This window comes from Nothobranchius furzeri, chromosome 9 (genome assembly GCF_043380555.1).
Source record: "Nothobranchius furzeri strain GRZ-AD chromosome 9, NfurGRZ-RIMD1, whole genome shotgun sequence".
Classification (NCBI taxonomy): Eukaryota; Metazoa; Chordata; class Actinopteri; order Cyprinodontiformes; family Nothobranchiidae; genus Nothobranchius; species Nothobranchius furzeri.
In genome coordinates this window covers 59,333,216-59,348,786 of record NC_091749.1, presented here as the reverse complement: position 1 = coordinate 59,348,786, position 15,571 = coordinate 59,333,216, and the positions used below count along the sequence as shown (strand labels likewise).

The following is a 15,571-nucleotide window of genomic DNA, read 5'->3' as shown; positions in this document are numbered from 1 at the left end:
TTTATTGCAGGGATTATGTAACCACTTCGTATTAACTCGGAGACAACAGAAGAGAGAGTCAACTTTTAAAAGTTTAAAGATTTATTACTAAACAAATAAAAACTAGACTTACTTTAAACACTAAATGTATGGTGTCACTAAGGTGAAGTGAGATGGAGAATGGTGTAGTGTGGAATGTTGTTCAGAACCAGCAAATCCGGAGAAACGATTAGTTCTGATGGGAGTGAAGGTGATGTCTTCGCGCTAAGCTTTGATTCGGAGATTCATAACACATAAGACGCCATTTTGTCGCTCCACACATACCCTTAGGATGAGACCTCCGTACAGATCCAGAATGCCAGGTCCTCGGACCCCCTTCGGTACCGGAGCCGATGAAACAGCGTCAGCAGTACAACAGACTAGTCTTTGGATTGTCTCCAGGTAAAAAGCGACAGTTGGTTGACAGCGTCAGATGGACCCGGAGGGTCAGTGAGTTCAGCTTTTATTCTGAAAGGAACCATTGCTTGGTTGGTAAAATGCAACAGATTTTATCCAGCTTGTCGTTGGTTCTTTTGGCTGAAGAGGAAAGTTACGGATTGGCCACTCTGTCAACTTCTCTAGAACGCTTTGAACTGGCGTTAAAGATGACGTGGGCATAGCTTTATAATTCGGATGTTTTGATTTACGGTCGAATGAAAAGAGGACAGATTTACCAAGCACCTCCAAAACCACGCCTCCGTCAGATCTGGCAGATTCTGATTGGATCAGTAAAAGCAATGTGTCATGTCTTAACGCTACGTGTGATCAGTCTCTAGTGGAAACATTTAAAGTTATATTACTTATTATATTCTATAGGATTATAATAAAGTAATTAATATTTTCATTTCACAAATTGGTTCACATTTTATTATTGACTAACACTTAGTTTGATTAGCTTGTTAAAAATAGAGTTATTTGATTTATTAAAAAGAAAGAGTCCTCTGTCTTCATTCTTCTCTTGAGCTGGAAAGGAAAACAGTTTAGAAGCAAATGCATGACCTTGAGCAATATCTCATGCAGATTAGTTCTTGCTGAGAAGAGGGGGAAATGACTTTTAGGTGGAAAATTGTCAATTCATTCCGTTACACCAGAATACAACTTACAAGGCATTCATTCATTCTACAGACCACTGCACAACAAATGAACCACACCTTTAACTTGAGAAAGTATCTTAACACTTGTTTCAACCAAGCTAGAATATATCTGTTATTGTTCAGTGACATTTTAACTGGGGATGTCTGAATTAATTACATATACTTTGATTAATTTGATTTTTTTAATTGAGTCCCATCCCTAGTTTTTATTTTAGCTGCTGCAAACGGACCATTTGTCTGCTCATTCCACTGAGGTTTGAGGGGATTCGCAACACCTGCCCTTTCTCAACAATCACTGTGATCAAATCTTTACCAAAAGACTGAAATGGCTCCAAGCCTTTTCACGATGCTACCAACATCCTCCTCCTAAAACATCGTTATCAAAATAAAACAGTTGTTGGGACAGCACTTTAAAGCCTGTGTTTATGTGCAGATGTTTGGTGTTACCATGTGTATTTTTGTTTCTAACCACATTGTTTTATAGTCTTATTTTGTTTCAAAGTTCAGTGCAGCTGGTGATTTACAGAACACCATCATATACTTTTGCAGGAACGACACGTGAACACCCACGCTCACCTTTTTTCCGTTGAATAAAAAAAAAACTTAATTAAGATGCTTCTCACGAAAACAGCTGCAATGATCTAAAGTTCACTGTTTGTGTTTGTCAGCTCCTGCAGCTGTAGCACAGATGAACCCGGGTGTAGGTTCTGGTGTTTGTCCACTGAGCCACAACCCACCTCAACCTGGTTGATCTCTTTTAACCTAGAAATGAAGCTTATAGATATTTTTAACCAGTGGAGAAATGGGCTAGTGTCTGACACTCTCTGCTGCAGCAGTTAATCGATGTCAGAATAATCATGGCTTCACACCAACTAATCCGGTGTCATGTCTTCATTTTAGGGTTTAAATGAGGAAAGAACTGCTTTTCAGAGGCAAAAATGTCTGGAGCAGTCTAAGACTGAAGGAAAAGATTAAAATCTATTCAGATCTGAGCTCCCACAGAAATGCCCTGGGCAACAGAGCTCTGCAGAGAGCAGGCTCTCAGGGTTTCCTGCCAGAACCTTTAATGCACTGCGTCTGTGATGGAGTTCTGTTTCTCCAAAAGATTTCCTCCTTTAACACAGAGACAGCTTTTCACCCCACACTCATGTCCAGCTTTCAAAGTGTCTTGTTTGATTTCTGCAGAAACATGTGGTCTATTTTCATATGTGTTTTCAAAGGTCTCTGCAACTGCCACATTTGGTGTCAGAACTTAAAATCTTGCACCAAATGTAAATGTACTTTAATATAGGTAATAACAGGTCAGCAATACGAGGCATCTGAGTGGTGGGCTGAATCAGAATTTGCTGCCAAAAGGAGCTTGTTGTTCTGAGTCAAATCAGTCTGTGTTTCCGCCTCCACTGACCCCCCGCTGCATGCTAATGCAGTTGATGCAATCTTGGTTGAGACAAAAAAGGCTCTGGGATACAGGGAGTATTGTGTTCATCAGAGTGATTGGCAGATGCCTTGAAGTCATCAATACGATAATAAAAACTGATTTAAAAAAGTGTGTATATAAGGAATCAGAAATAACTTTTTAAAAAGAAGATGCTACGTATTGACAATCTGCTCTTTAAAGCCCCAGTGTGTGACATTTTTACCTGTTTACGATCAAATTCTGTTTCCAGTTCACAAACTTGTCTTTTTTCATTAATTTTTCTCACCAACATCAATTCTAAATATTCCTCACAGCTTGAAAATTTACATTTTAAATAAATAAACTGTGGTCGACGCTCCATGGTCATCCACCGTCTTGAAATACAGTAGCTGTTCAGGGACATACAAGCTCCACGTTACAGTTTGTAAGAAACAGCGGAGGGCAGCAGTACGCCCTGGATGCGTGCAGTCTGCCAATTCAAGAAGAAGAGAATAGCTACACTGTTGCTGCACTTTCTTAGTTTGAATTACAAACAATGAAACAGAAAGAGACACGTCAAATTTGTCAGGTCGTCATCATGTTCAGCACTCCGCAGCCACATATGATATCTCCGCCCGCAATTAGCTGGACACAAGCCCCCAATTGGTGTCACTGTCCACCTCAAGTTGCTAATTCCTCTATTTTTGTACCAGAGCTCCCAATCCTGTTCCAGTGTATCAGTTCCGAAGTCCTTCTTGAAGGACATTCCTTCTACTCAAGTCTCCTCTCTTCCCGCACCATGCGGTCTCTCTCCCAATACGCCTCAGCACTCGTCTGCTAGCCGGTGGCTAAGTCAGCATTAGTTTACTTCATCTTCACAGCGTGTCCCCGGCCCAAGCCAAACCTCCTCAGCTATCTGATGTCTAAGGCGACGGTGGCACAGGAGTTAAGTGCTCGCCCCGTAATCGGAAGGTTGCAGGTTCAAGCCCCGCTCAGTCTGTCGCTGCCGTTGTGTCCATGGGCAAGACACTTAACCCACCTTGCCTGCTGGTGGTGGTCGGAGGGACCGGTGGCGCCTGTGCTCGGCAGCCTCGCCTCTGTCAGTGCGCCCCAAGGTAGCTGTGGCTACATCGTAGCTCATCACCACCAGTGTGTGAATGGGTGAATGACTGGTTGTGTTGTAAAGCGCCTTGGGGGGTTCCAGGACTCTAGAAAGTGATATATCAAATACAGATCATTGAAAGCCTTGATATAGATGCTATTTAACGATGCGAACGTGCGTGTAAAATGGCTGCCACGCATTACTTGTGTTGATTTGAAGTGTTGTTTGTGTGCGTCCCCTGACCTTAACGTAAAGCGTCCAAACGTTGCAATATATGAGTAACCAGTAGGTGGAGCTGACAAAACGAGTGAGACACACTCACCATGGGGTCTCCCCCAAGGTCCATATTTCACACCATCTACAACAACGCTGCTCTCTTTTTTTCTGTCGTAATCTCAAAATTAACCAGTTAGTGAGCTCTTTTATTGATGCCATGTTTGTTTTAGTTGTACCCACAAACCCAGCTCTCTATCTGGTCTGAGTTCTTTAGTGCGCCCCCTAGTGAAACACTCCAGTACTACATGCTGTGTAGCAGCAAGTATGCTAACAAAGACGCAGCCTGCTGCCTGTGCCAACGTGAGGTTAAACGGTAAGTATGTTCCAGCCCTAACAAGCAGCCAGCGACTGATGTTTTCTCCACCTCCACCGCAGCTCACGCTGTGTGCCACGGTTAGCTGGTGGCTAAGTGGGAGCTAGTGATGTCCGCTATATCTACACAGTGGAATTTATACAAGAATTTTAAATTTAGGTTTAGTTTTTGTCTTTTGACGAAAATCCTTTTAGAATTTAGTCTAAATTTAGTCATCCAATTTGTTTTAGTCTTATTTTAGTTTAAACTAGAAAGTAATTGTAGCAACTTTTAACAGCGGCTAGCTACAGACTCTTTTTATCATCTAGTTAATCTTGTGCCATTTGGTGATTGGTTGCTTTGCCTATTCCTAACATCTTTCCCATCTTCTTATTGGACATTTATCATTATCAGTTTTCTTTCTTGTCTTTTTTTAGTTTAGGAAAATGTTGATCAATTTTATTCGTATTTTAGCTTAGCTAATTTAACATACAGGCTAAATGTGATAATAGTCTTCTACCCCTATTACCTTCATTAGCTGTTGATAGAAAATAGACGGGGAAACTGTTGGATTAGAAAAGCAAGTCAATTCCACATCACGTTCTCAAATTAGCATTCACGGACTCATCTAACTTTTTCATTCATTCATTCATTCATTCATTCATTCATTCATTCATTCATTCATTCATTCATTCATTCATTCATTCATTCATCTTTATTTCGAGCCATTAAAAAATGAAATATGTAGATATACATAAGCGACGATACACAACAAAACTGAACCAAAACAAAATAAACAATCATCTCCACTTGCAAAGGGTAATGTTGTTTATTTAGCATCTAGGAGAGAGCAGAGCACTTCTCGACAAAGGGGCAAACTCCACCTGCCAAAAGTGTAGGCAACATGGAAGTGACAGAAATTGCAGTTCCCCTCTCATCCACTAGGGGCTATCTCCAGAAAGGAGCAAGTTTCCGTTCATTCCCAGGTTAAAAATGCAAACTTTATGGCAGAAATAAACATGTTTATAGCGTGGCACAAAAATATATTAGGCTTACTACAAGATTTCGTAACTCATTTGTTTAGATGTAACTGAAACTTGAAGTTATGAATACTTAGGGGTGGATCCATTTGAATTTCAGTAGGCAGATGAACCATCAGCGCTAGCACCAGGGAAGGCCTCAGCCTCACTTTAAAAGTGTTACAGCTCAGAAGGCAGGGCTTAGCAGAGTTGGTCAACCACAGTTTTCTGGCTAAAAGTGCCTTCCAAGCTCTATTAGCTTTGGTAGGCTCAATTAGCTTGTAGCTACATTGACTCAGAGTTTATTGGGTGTCAAGCATCTGCCCTTACCCTCCCCAGCCTGCTCTCAGCTCCATTTATGTATTTTCCGGGAGTGACAAGACGTGTGATTGGGCCAAGATGACAGTGGTGGGAACCGCCCAACGGGCTTTAATTTAACTCTTCAAAAACCTACAAATGACTGTGCAGTGTTCGTCCATCTAATGTGTACAACTAGACTAGTAGAAGCTAATCGTTAGCATTAGCAACTCCAAAACATGGCAGAACTCTTTCAAGCTTCTGTTGTTTGTGGAGATGAAATATCAGCGTTGCAAAGCGAACAAAGTCAGTGGTAGAGTCACGTTGCTGTTAGCCAATCAGAGGTGAGATGTCCGATTATCAGGAAATAGGACTCCAAATCCAGCTGTCTTCAGCACACCTCTGTTCGAGCTCACTTGTAGTTCCTGAAACAGAAGCACTAGAGCTTATTTTACACAGAGATCGACTCGCAAGGCGTTCATTTACGTATATTAGAAACCACTGCAAATGTGTTGAAGGAAACAAGTGAAGTTAATCTTTAAAGAACAAAAAGGGACAAAAATGTCCAAAACAAAAGCGGTTTCTTTACAGTCATTAGTGACGGTAGTGATTGTAAATCTGTTTCCACCATTCAGCCTGAAAGTTTTGAAACTGAAGGACTTTAAAGCATTTTCTGCTTCTGTGTTGCATTAAACGATCCCGCTCTGCATTACAATAATGGATCCCAAGCAAAGAATATGAGTTAAAGAGGTTTACATGGGAGTCCAGATAAGGATGTGAGAAGTCCAGATAATAAATAAGTTTAAACCCTTAGCAAGCATAGAAACATGAAAAATTTAGAAAAACAGGAAATCTTTGGTCCAGCTGTTCTTGCTTTTACATCACCACCTGTGCTTTTTGTCAACTGAATACAGACAACGGAAATACACTTTGGTATCCATTATTCTATCCAACATTTAGCTAAGAATAAGTGATATTTTTGATCAAACTGCTTTCAGGATTATTAAATATGGCCTAATGAGGCATTAAGAATGACATATCTGTCATAAACTATAAGCGTATTGATAATAATCTATTTGGGTATATATCCTGCTTCCACATTTAACTGTTTTATATGGATCGCTTCCCCCTTTTCTCTACTACCTTTCTCCATCTTTCGTTCTTTTTCAGTTTTTACTTTTTAACAATAAGCGACACTTCTGCAGCTTTGCAGTGAATCTGACACTTGAAGTGAGATGTCACTGACTTTACAGGGTGAGAGCGACAGACTCACCCGAGATGAACAAGGGGAAGATAAGAAGTCACACATTTGACTCTCCGATCTGCTACTTGGCAGCCTGTCCCTGGGTTTTGACAGCCTCCCCCACGGGGGCGTTTGACGCAGGTTGATGATTAGCTTTTAGTGGAGGCAACACGGGTCGCCTGCAATGCTGCTTCCTGACAATACAGAGTTACACAACACGCCACGGCCATGTCACCAAACCCTTTACAGGTCTGGTGGGAATGGTCAACATAGTTTGTCATCAGCTGGATGGAATTGATCTGGCTGCTTTTCTTTAGAGCAGCGAGAGGTTACAGCAGACAGTAACTTGGAATGGACTTTGATTTTGTGAACAATGTGTTTCCCTAGCAACTAATAGCTCTGCAGACCTTGGGGGAATGCATGTGTATTTGTTTTAAAAGTTGGCTCTTTAAGGATGGGACTATTGGTTTGGTGTTGCGTAAAAGGACACTGATTTTCCAACTCCAGAATACAGTGCACATTTATCTGGTGCATGTATGTTCACTCTATAAACTGTCAGTAAACACTGTTTCTCTTAACCGAGGCTGTTTCAGTAGCTGTTTACAATGAGTAAAGAATAATTATTTAAAGAGCAAGTCACGCCCTTACCAGAGTCTTACTCCACTCCCACTTCCTGTTTGAAAAATGCAACAAATGCTGTTGCCTGGCAGACCAAGAGAGTGGAACCGATAACAAATACACAAAGGCTCACAACGACATTGCAACATCATAATGTACCAGCAAACATCATAACATACCTCTTAGCCAATAGCGATGGCAGATTTAAATTAAAATACAGTGCAGAATGTTTCTCTGACGACGGCGCAACACTGACAGTTTTGGGAAGAATATTTAAATTAAGATGCACTGAAGTGCCAAATTATTGACTACACATGTCTACAGCACCATTAGACACTCGTTTATATAGTTTATCAGCAAACAAAAGTAGATTTGGGGGTGACTTGCTCTTTGAAGTAACAGTGCCCCACTGGTTGAAAGTGGAATTACAACTGTCATAAACCACCCTGCTGTAGCCTGCAGCAGCTAGCGCTAACAGCAAGCTAACACTAACATGAGCCAACTAATACTAAAATAAACCACAAAGTAATAAGATCCACACTGGTGGGCAAAAATACTATTACTTAGTCCAGTAGTAACAAAGCCAGGTCATCACCAGTCCATGACTTTGTAGCCTTCTTTAGTTCCATCAAACTAGCGTAGACCGCTAGTTTGAGGGAGCTAGTTTTAGCTCTTTGCTTCACCTCCAAAGACAGTACTCTCTTACTTCCAGGCTCCACCATGGTGCCAACAGAAAATGCAAACTTCTTCTTTTATCTTCTTTTCTTGCTTTTTATTGACCATCAGCAAAGTGAAAATGCTAACCGCTAGCATTACAGCTAACAGCTGTAAAGCTCCGCAAAACTATCTAGTGCAGTTTTTGGTCAGTAGAGCTGCAGAGTGGTGTCAAATATGAAACCAATCCAGTTTCTAACCCAACAATCACTGAGATCAATGTTAAAGCTCAAGCATGAACTTTAAAAAACAATCTAGCGTTCCTTCAATCAAGTAAACAAATCCTCGCTGTCCTTTTGTAGGATCCAAAATGGGTTTAATGTCTCTAATGTTTGACTTACTGAAAGGGTGCCCAAAAATTAGCAAGCAAAGCTTAGGAGCATCCATCTATCCATCGGCCAGCCAATTTATTGTCAGAAACACTTGTTCATCATCTGTGCCTGTGGGGAAGAACTCCGGGAGGCTTCTTGTTGTATTTAGATTGCATTGTGCAGCAAAGAGGGGATGTGGAGGGAAAGAAAAAAGAAGGAGAGTAAGCAGTAAGGGCGTCTGAGTGGGAGGAAGCATACGCTGGTTAGAGGGAAACTGAACAACAGAGGACAGGAGTTGGAGGTGGTTCTTCCTCTGAGATTATTGGTTTATTTTACCTGAGTGCACTTGGGTCCTGGCAGAGACAGCAGTGCTGCTGTCACATGTTTCCTGTAGCATGAGTAAGATAACATAGCAGATCTTATTACTAGAACAGAACATCACTAACAGGTGACATCAGACTCAAATGGGAGCTAATAGATGACACCATCTAATTCCCTGCAGATGCAGAACATTAATAAGCAGAAGGTGTTTGTCAAAATAGGGAGAAGGAGATCTTTGTTATGTTCGTCCTATGAAAAAGGGTGGAGGAGTTTTGCATGTGGATCAACAACCTCTGTGCGTGGGTTTTTCTTTCCAGAGAGACCAGCGAACCCAGACCAGCAGGAGCGGACCTTGCTGAAGGGTGTGTTCAGTGTCAGGAAAGGCAAGACGCAACTGCACAAGTGGGCAGAGAGGCAGGTAATTTTCTGCGGAACCTGTTTGATCGTGGCCTCTGTGAAGGACAGCCTGGCTGGGAAGATGCACATCCTACCCCTGGTGGGGGGAAAGGTGAGGGTCTATTCAAGTTGGAGCACAAACCTACGCTCCAGATGGAGACACTCTGCTGAAACAAAGCTGGGCTCAACAGCTGGATGGAGTAAAAACAATGACTTTATATTTACTTTGCTTCCATGGCAACAGATTTTAAAGGACATTCATGCAGCTTTATCATATGTTATCTTACAGCGCATTGGTAAGAAACAGGCCCAATGATCCAAAGTAAAAACTGAAGCCAGAGCGACCATGACCTGATGTTACAGTGGCTCTATTCTCTCTTTAGGTCGAGGAGGTTAAGCGGAGGCAGCACTGTCTTATGTTCAGCTCAGCTGGCTCACAGGCTCAGACCTACTTCGTCATTTTTGACACACTTGCAGACTACCAACGATGGCATCGGCAGGCGTCAAAAGTAAGAAAGGAGTGTGTAGCCTTGTGTGTGCTGGACCAGAACTCTCATCAGAGAGTGGATGCTGAAACTGCAGTTTTGTTTTCATTGTTGGGTCATTCTCTTTCTGTCTGAGTGCATCTGATTGGCTCCACTGAGGCAATGATGGGCATTAATTCCACTTGGCTATTTAGAAGAATATTTTTACCTTAGCATTAGCTAAGGTAAACAAAAAATACCTTTGATTGGTTGTTCTTTTTCCTTAGCAGGTGAGATTTTCATCATAGAGGCCCTCTCAGGATTAGCAGATGCTGTTTTTGCATTATCTCTGCCGCTGAGAGAAATTTTAGCAATCAGATTATCTACATGGTGGATCCAGGATTCCTCTCTACCTCAGTGGTGTGGATTACTGGGTTAGAGGTTTGCATGGAGCCAGTGGATCATGACTGATGTGGGTTTTTGGGCCATTGTTTATGCTACACTGCATAAATCTTGAGCCTGTGTGTGAGCGCACGAGGAAGAGTCAGCGAGTGCATTTTTGCTTAACAAGTGTGCAAAATGAGACTGAGAAAACAGGATTGTGAATAAAACAAGATGATCCCTTAAAAGACCCAACAAATGGGTCTGGGCTGTATCCTGATTGGCTGCATCTTGCTCACTCCTTACATTTAAATTTTTTTATTCCACTGCTGAATAAGGACAAAAATACCCCAGCCAAGATGGCAGCTTTTTAAAAATTTTTTGTTCTCATATATTCCTCAAAATAAATTTATTTATTTTAGATACACAAAATTGTTACTTTTTGAAATTCAAATTATTGAAGCTTTGAGAGTCAATAGAACATAGCTGATTGACACTTGATGATGGTTATTCATATATTTTAAAATTATTTTACGTAGTATTGTGTGCTTTTTCATTTAAATAAAGATATTTCAGCATATTTCATTTGAGCACTTTTACTTGTTGATCTGAATTTAAAGATTTGTTGTAGCAACAATCTGAGGTTCCCTTGTGCAAAGCAGTTAAATAATTTAATTATTAAACCAAACTCACTTTAAAAAGTGATAAAATAATGAACTGTTTTCACTTAAAACCTAAACCGGCATACACAAATGTTGTCAGCATTAAAATAATAGGTAACACTTTACATTAAGGGTCCCTTTATTTACTTTACTTATGGGCCATTCCCATCTGTACCTGGTTGGCCCGGGCCGGGTAGCGTAGGTTGTTTACATATCTGGGTGGCCTGGTATTTTTCCGGGCCAACCAAGGCTCATTCTCAGCCCTCTTCTCGAGGGGGTCTGCTTCAGGCCGACCAGGGCCAACACACCCACTGCTGACAGCAAATTCACACCTTCCATTAGAGCAAGCCTCTGATTGGTGGGTAGAATCAGCCCACATGGGCTTAAGACAAGGATGTGTGGAATCAACCGGGCCAGGCTGGGGCCGACTGGGGCTACCCGGCCCGGGCCGACCCGGTACAGATGGGAATGGCCCATTAGTGCATTCTTGAAGGGAGACTAGGCAGTTTTGGCTTGCTTTTAGCACCCCTAGTGTCTGTTTGTAGTATCAAAAGCAAAGCTAATCTACTCGCTGTGCATTCATCTTTTTAACACCTTAATCTGAAAGCTGAAATGTCTCCGCAGCCTTCATCGGTATCTACAGGCGCGTTTAATCACTAAATTAAACAAATCAGCAGTGTTCATGATGTAAAACATGCAGGAAATGCACTGGAAGCAGACTGCAGCGTCATGTAAGCTCATTTTTTCCCCCTTGCGTCCAACTGACCGGACCAGCAACTCTGAAGTTGCAAATATGGTATTCTGGCCTCTGAGCGCGGTGGGGGTCTGAGTGATATTTCATTATCCATGTAAAGGGTCATTTTAGCACATACTGGCTCAAGAAAATGATTTAAAAGTATGAAAAAAGTTGCAAATTATCCCTTTAAGCATTAATAAACAAAGGATCCCTTTATTAATGTTCCCAATTTGTAAACTATTAAGTGTCCTTAAGATTAGAACAAAGGGTTCTGCTTAGTAATGCATTGCATTGCATAACATGGTTAAGCAGTTGTTAATACTTTATTAAATTGTTTATAATGCTTAATAATGCACTAAGAAACATTAATAAATGGACCCTTATTGTAAAGTGTTACTAAATAATAATTATGCACGTCTTCTGCAGTGAATCCTGGTTTTAGACACAAGAACAAATACACAAATCTCTGGCCCTCTTCTAGTAAACTTATTATTGTCCAGATTACATTCACCTGGTAACTCTGACTTCATGACCGCTAAATCTCTGAAAGACATTCATCATGTGTATTTAGGACAGCGTCCTAACAGCTTGGGAAGCAGATAAATGTGAAAGCTCATGTTTCATTGGTGTTTGGCCTCTCTCCTGTTCAAACAGCTCTCAGGCCAGACTACAGTCAACGCTGTTGTGGTGCTCAGCGTTGTGTCATTGTTGCTTTTTTTTTTTTTGCTGCTCTGATCAATTGAAGCTTCATCCACCTAATCCAGATGCATCTTGACTTCCAACTATTTGGGTGTTTTGCAATCAAGAGTTTAGGTTTGGCATCTGGAGAATGTAAGTTGAGTAGGAAAAAACAGCTAGTTTTCTTGTTTTTTATTGGTGAAATGATAGACATATAATATAAAACTCACATATGGCGTCCTTTTGTGCTGACACATGAATCTCCTCTGCCTCTATAAACTGTCCAAACTTGAATAAACTAATCTATAACAGCCCTATCTACCTGAAACCTCTTGCAAAGGCTTACGTCATGGCCCGGTTGCTCCGGTCATCGAAGGATCGTCAGCTAGCAGTGCCTTCACCACGCTCAGGATAATCCAGACTCTTCTCATGTGTCGTTCCACAGATGTGGAATGACCTACCAAGCACTACTAGAACAGGAGCTTCCTTGTCAATTTTCAAGAAACTCCTGAAGACCCAGCTCTTCAGAGAGCATCATCTAAACTAGCACTTTCCTAGCACCTGTCCCACACTCTACTGCACACTCCGTATTCGCTTCCCTCTACGATTGATTATGCTGCCTCACTGCCACCTAGGACTGACTGAATAGTGCTGTTAGCCTCAAGATCAACCTGATGGCTTGATGATCCCCTGTAAGCCACTTTGGACACATAAACATAAACATCCACCTGCTTTCTATCAGTGTTTGGTTTTAGGCATTATGTGCTATTGGAGCTTCTAAGCTTATAACAGCCTGAGTGGGGGTGTGGGTGAGTATGGCCAGCAACAGCTTGTTTTCTTATGCATGATTTATAATTTTGCATTTGTGTGCGTACGGAGACACACAACACCCCGAAATGGCTCTGCAGCAGACCCGCAGAGGGTGACAGAGATGTGCCCATGTTTTTAACTACAAACCTGTGATTGGTCAGGACGCTACATCTCTTAAATTCATCAACAGAACCTCCATTCCCCCCAGAAAATAAAAAATGAAAAAAGAAGATATCTAGCAGCAGCTCCTCCTTGAACCGTCACCTTATCGTGATGGAGGAGTTTGAGTGCCCTAATGATCCTAGGAGCTATGTTGTCTGGGGCACTTTGTGCCCCTGGTAGGGTCTCCCATGACAAATGGGTCTTAGGTGAAGGGTGAGACAAAGAACGGTTCAGAAGATCTTTCACGGACGTAAAAAACAAAGAGTCGGAGTACCCGGACCGGAAGGTTACCGGGGTCCCACCCTGGAGCCAGCCCTGGGTTGGGGCCCGTGAGCGAGCGCCTGGTGGCTGGGCTTTTGCCCATGGGGCCCGGCCGGGCCCAGCCCGAACCGGATACATGGGCTCATCCAACTGTGGACCCACCACCCGCAGGAGGAACATGAAGGGTCCGGTGCAGTGGGGATCGGGTGGCAGACTGAGGCGGGAGCCTTGGCGGTCCGATCCCCGGACAAGGAAACTGGTTATTGGGACATGGAATGTCACCTCACTGGCAGGGAAGGAGCAGGAGCTTGTGGCAGAGGTTGAGCGGTACCGGCTAGATATAGTCGGACTCACCTCGACACATTGCATTGGCTCTGGAACCCAAGTCCTTGAGAGGGGTTGCTGGAGCTGCTCCGGGTGAGAGGCGGAGGGCTGGGGTTGGCTTTTTGTTTGCCCTAAGACTCTCTGCCTGTGTGTTGGGGTTTACCCCGGAGGACGAGAGGGTAGCTTCCCTGCGCCTTCGGGTCGGGGAACGGGTCCTGACTGTTGTTTGTGCTTATGGGCCAAATATCAGTTCAGAGTACCCACCCTTTTTGGAGTCCCTGGGACGAGTGCTAGATAGTGGTCTGGGGACTCCATTGTCCTGCTGGGGGACTTCAATGCTCACGTGGGCAATGACAGCATGACCTGGAGGGGTGTGATTGGGAGGAACGGCCCGCCTGATCTGAACTCGAGTGGTGTTTCGTTATTGGACTTCTGTGCAAGCCGCAGTTTGGCCATAACGAACACCATGTTCAAACATAAGGATGCCCATCAGTACACTTGGTACCAGGGCAGCCTAGGTCGCAGGTCGATGATAGACTTCGTATCGTCTGACCTGCGGCCGTATGTTTTGGACACCTGCTTCCTGAAAAAGGAGCGCCAGAGCTTTTTTGCCACAGAGAGTGATTTATAAGGCATTTGTACTACAGACCACTTCCAATGTGTTGAAAAATTTGTCGACTTGGCCTTTAAGAAAAAAAAACCTAAAATGTCTTCTTTAACACCACAAACTGAACGATCATCTTCACAATATTCCAGTGTCATGTGGCTCAGATGTAAAACAAAATACCTGCTGTCAAACATCAATCGCCCCATTTTCTCTGAAACTTTTGGCTTTCATCACCCAGGCTGATGACACATCTGATGATGATGTGGACGTTGTTATAGCACGACACAGCCGGGTTTCTGGTTTTATGTCTTTATTTGGAAGATTTGAAACCTTCAAGTCAAACATGTTAATTAATTAATAATATAGGTTGTATTTCGTGACTCTGTTCGTGTGTCTTTGTGCGCATCATGCAGGTGGTGTCTCAGACCGTCAATCTGGTGGACCTGTCCTGCTACAGTCTGGAGACGGTGCCTGAATACCTGTTTTACTGTCAGGATATCACTCACCTCAATCTGAGGCACAACTTCATGAGCCTGCAAGGACCTGGAGGTCTGCAAAACCTCCCCAGGTAACCACCACAAATTTACACCTCTTCTAGGCCAGGGGTGTTAACTGGAGAACACTGAAACTTGCATTTATTTGTTTTATTGTAAGTTTTAAGACATGCATTGTTGCTTTTCAGAGACCATTTAGGTTCAGATTTAACAGAATGCTTTATGAGATGCTCAGGGCTTTACCTTCAGTTTAGTTGAGTGTCATTTATTATGCAGGACAGAAATTAAGCTGCTGTCTTTTGCTGCCCTGGTGGTTCTTTAAACAAGCTGAATATCTCATTAGATGGGCTGCAATTTATCATCCTCAACGTCTTCAGCGTCTGGAGTCTGCCTCCGGAGTCGCTGGTTGGTTGCCTGTATGCTCGTGTTGGCTTAAATTGATGCATAATACTGAAAAACATCAAGTTCTTCCACTTTCTCAGAACAAGGTGCACACCTGATATCCTCAACCAGCACATTTCTAATGCTCCGTCCCAGTTGGCATTTATGTTAGATAATATACGTGAATAATCTTGTTTCACAGGTGGGGATGGGTACAGAAAGTATTCAGACCCCAGTCAATGTTTCACTCTTTGTTATGTTGCAGCCATAAGTTAAATTCAATTAAATTCATTTTTTCCTCATTAATGTACACACAGCACATATTGAAGAAAAACACAGAATTTTAGAAATTTCTGCAGATTTATTAACAAAGAAAAACTGAAACATCACATGGCCCTAAGTATTCAGACCCTTTGCTCAGTATTTAGTAGAAGGACCCTTTTGAGCTAATGCAGCCATGAGTCTTCTTTGTAAAGATGCAACAAGTTTCTTACACCTGGATTTGGGGATCCTC

General features: G+C 42.5%; 1 protein-coding gene across 1 annotated transcript in view; it reads left to right on the top strand.

The window, feature by feature from the left end:
- phlpp2 (PH domain and leucine rich repeat protein phosphatase 2) overlaps nt 1–15,571 on the top strand; it is a 36,908-nt gene that overhangs the window by 6,846 nt on the left and 14,491 nt on the right. The window contains exons 4-6 of the mRNA XM_070554548.1: nt 9,019–9,209; nt 9,481–9,606; nt 14,596–14,750. Of these exons, the coding sequence (XP_070410649.1) occupies nt 9,019–9,209; nt 9,481–9,606; nt 14,596–14,750 (472 nt within the window). The remainder of the gene's footprint in view (nt 1–9,018; nt 9,210–9,480; nt 9,607–14,595; nt 14,751–15,571) is intronic.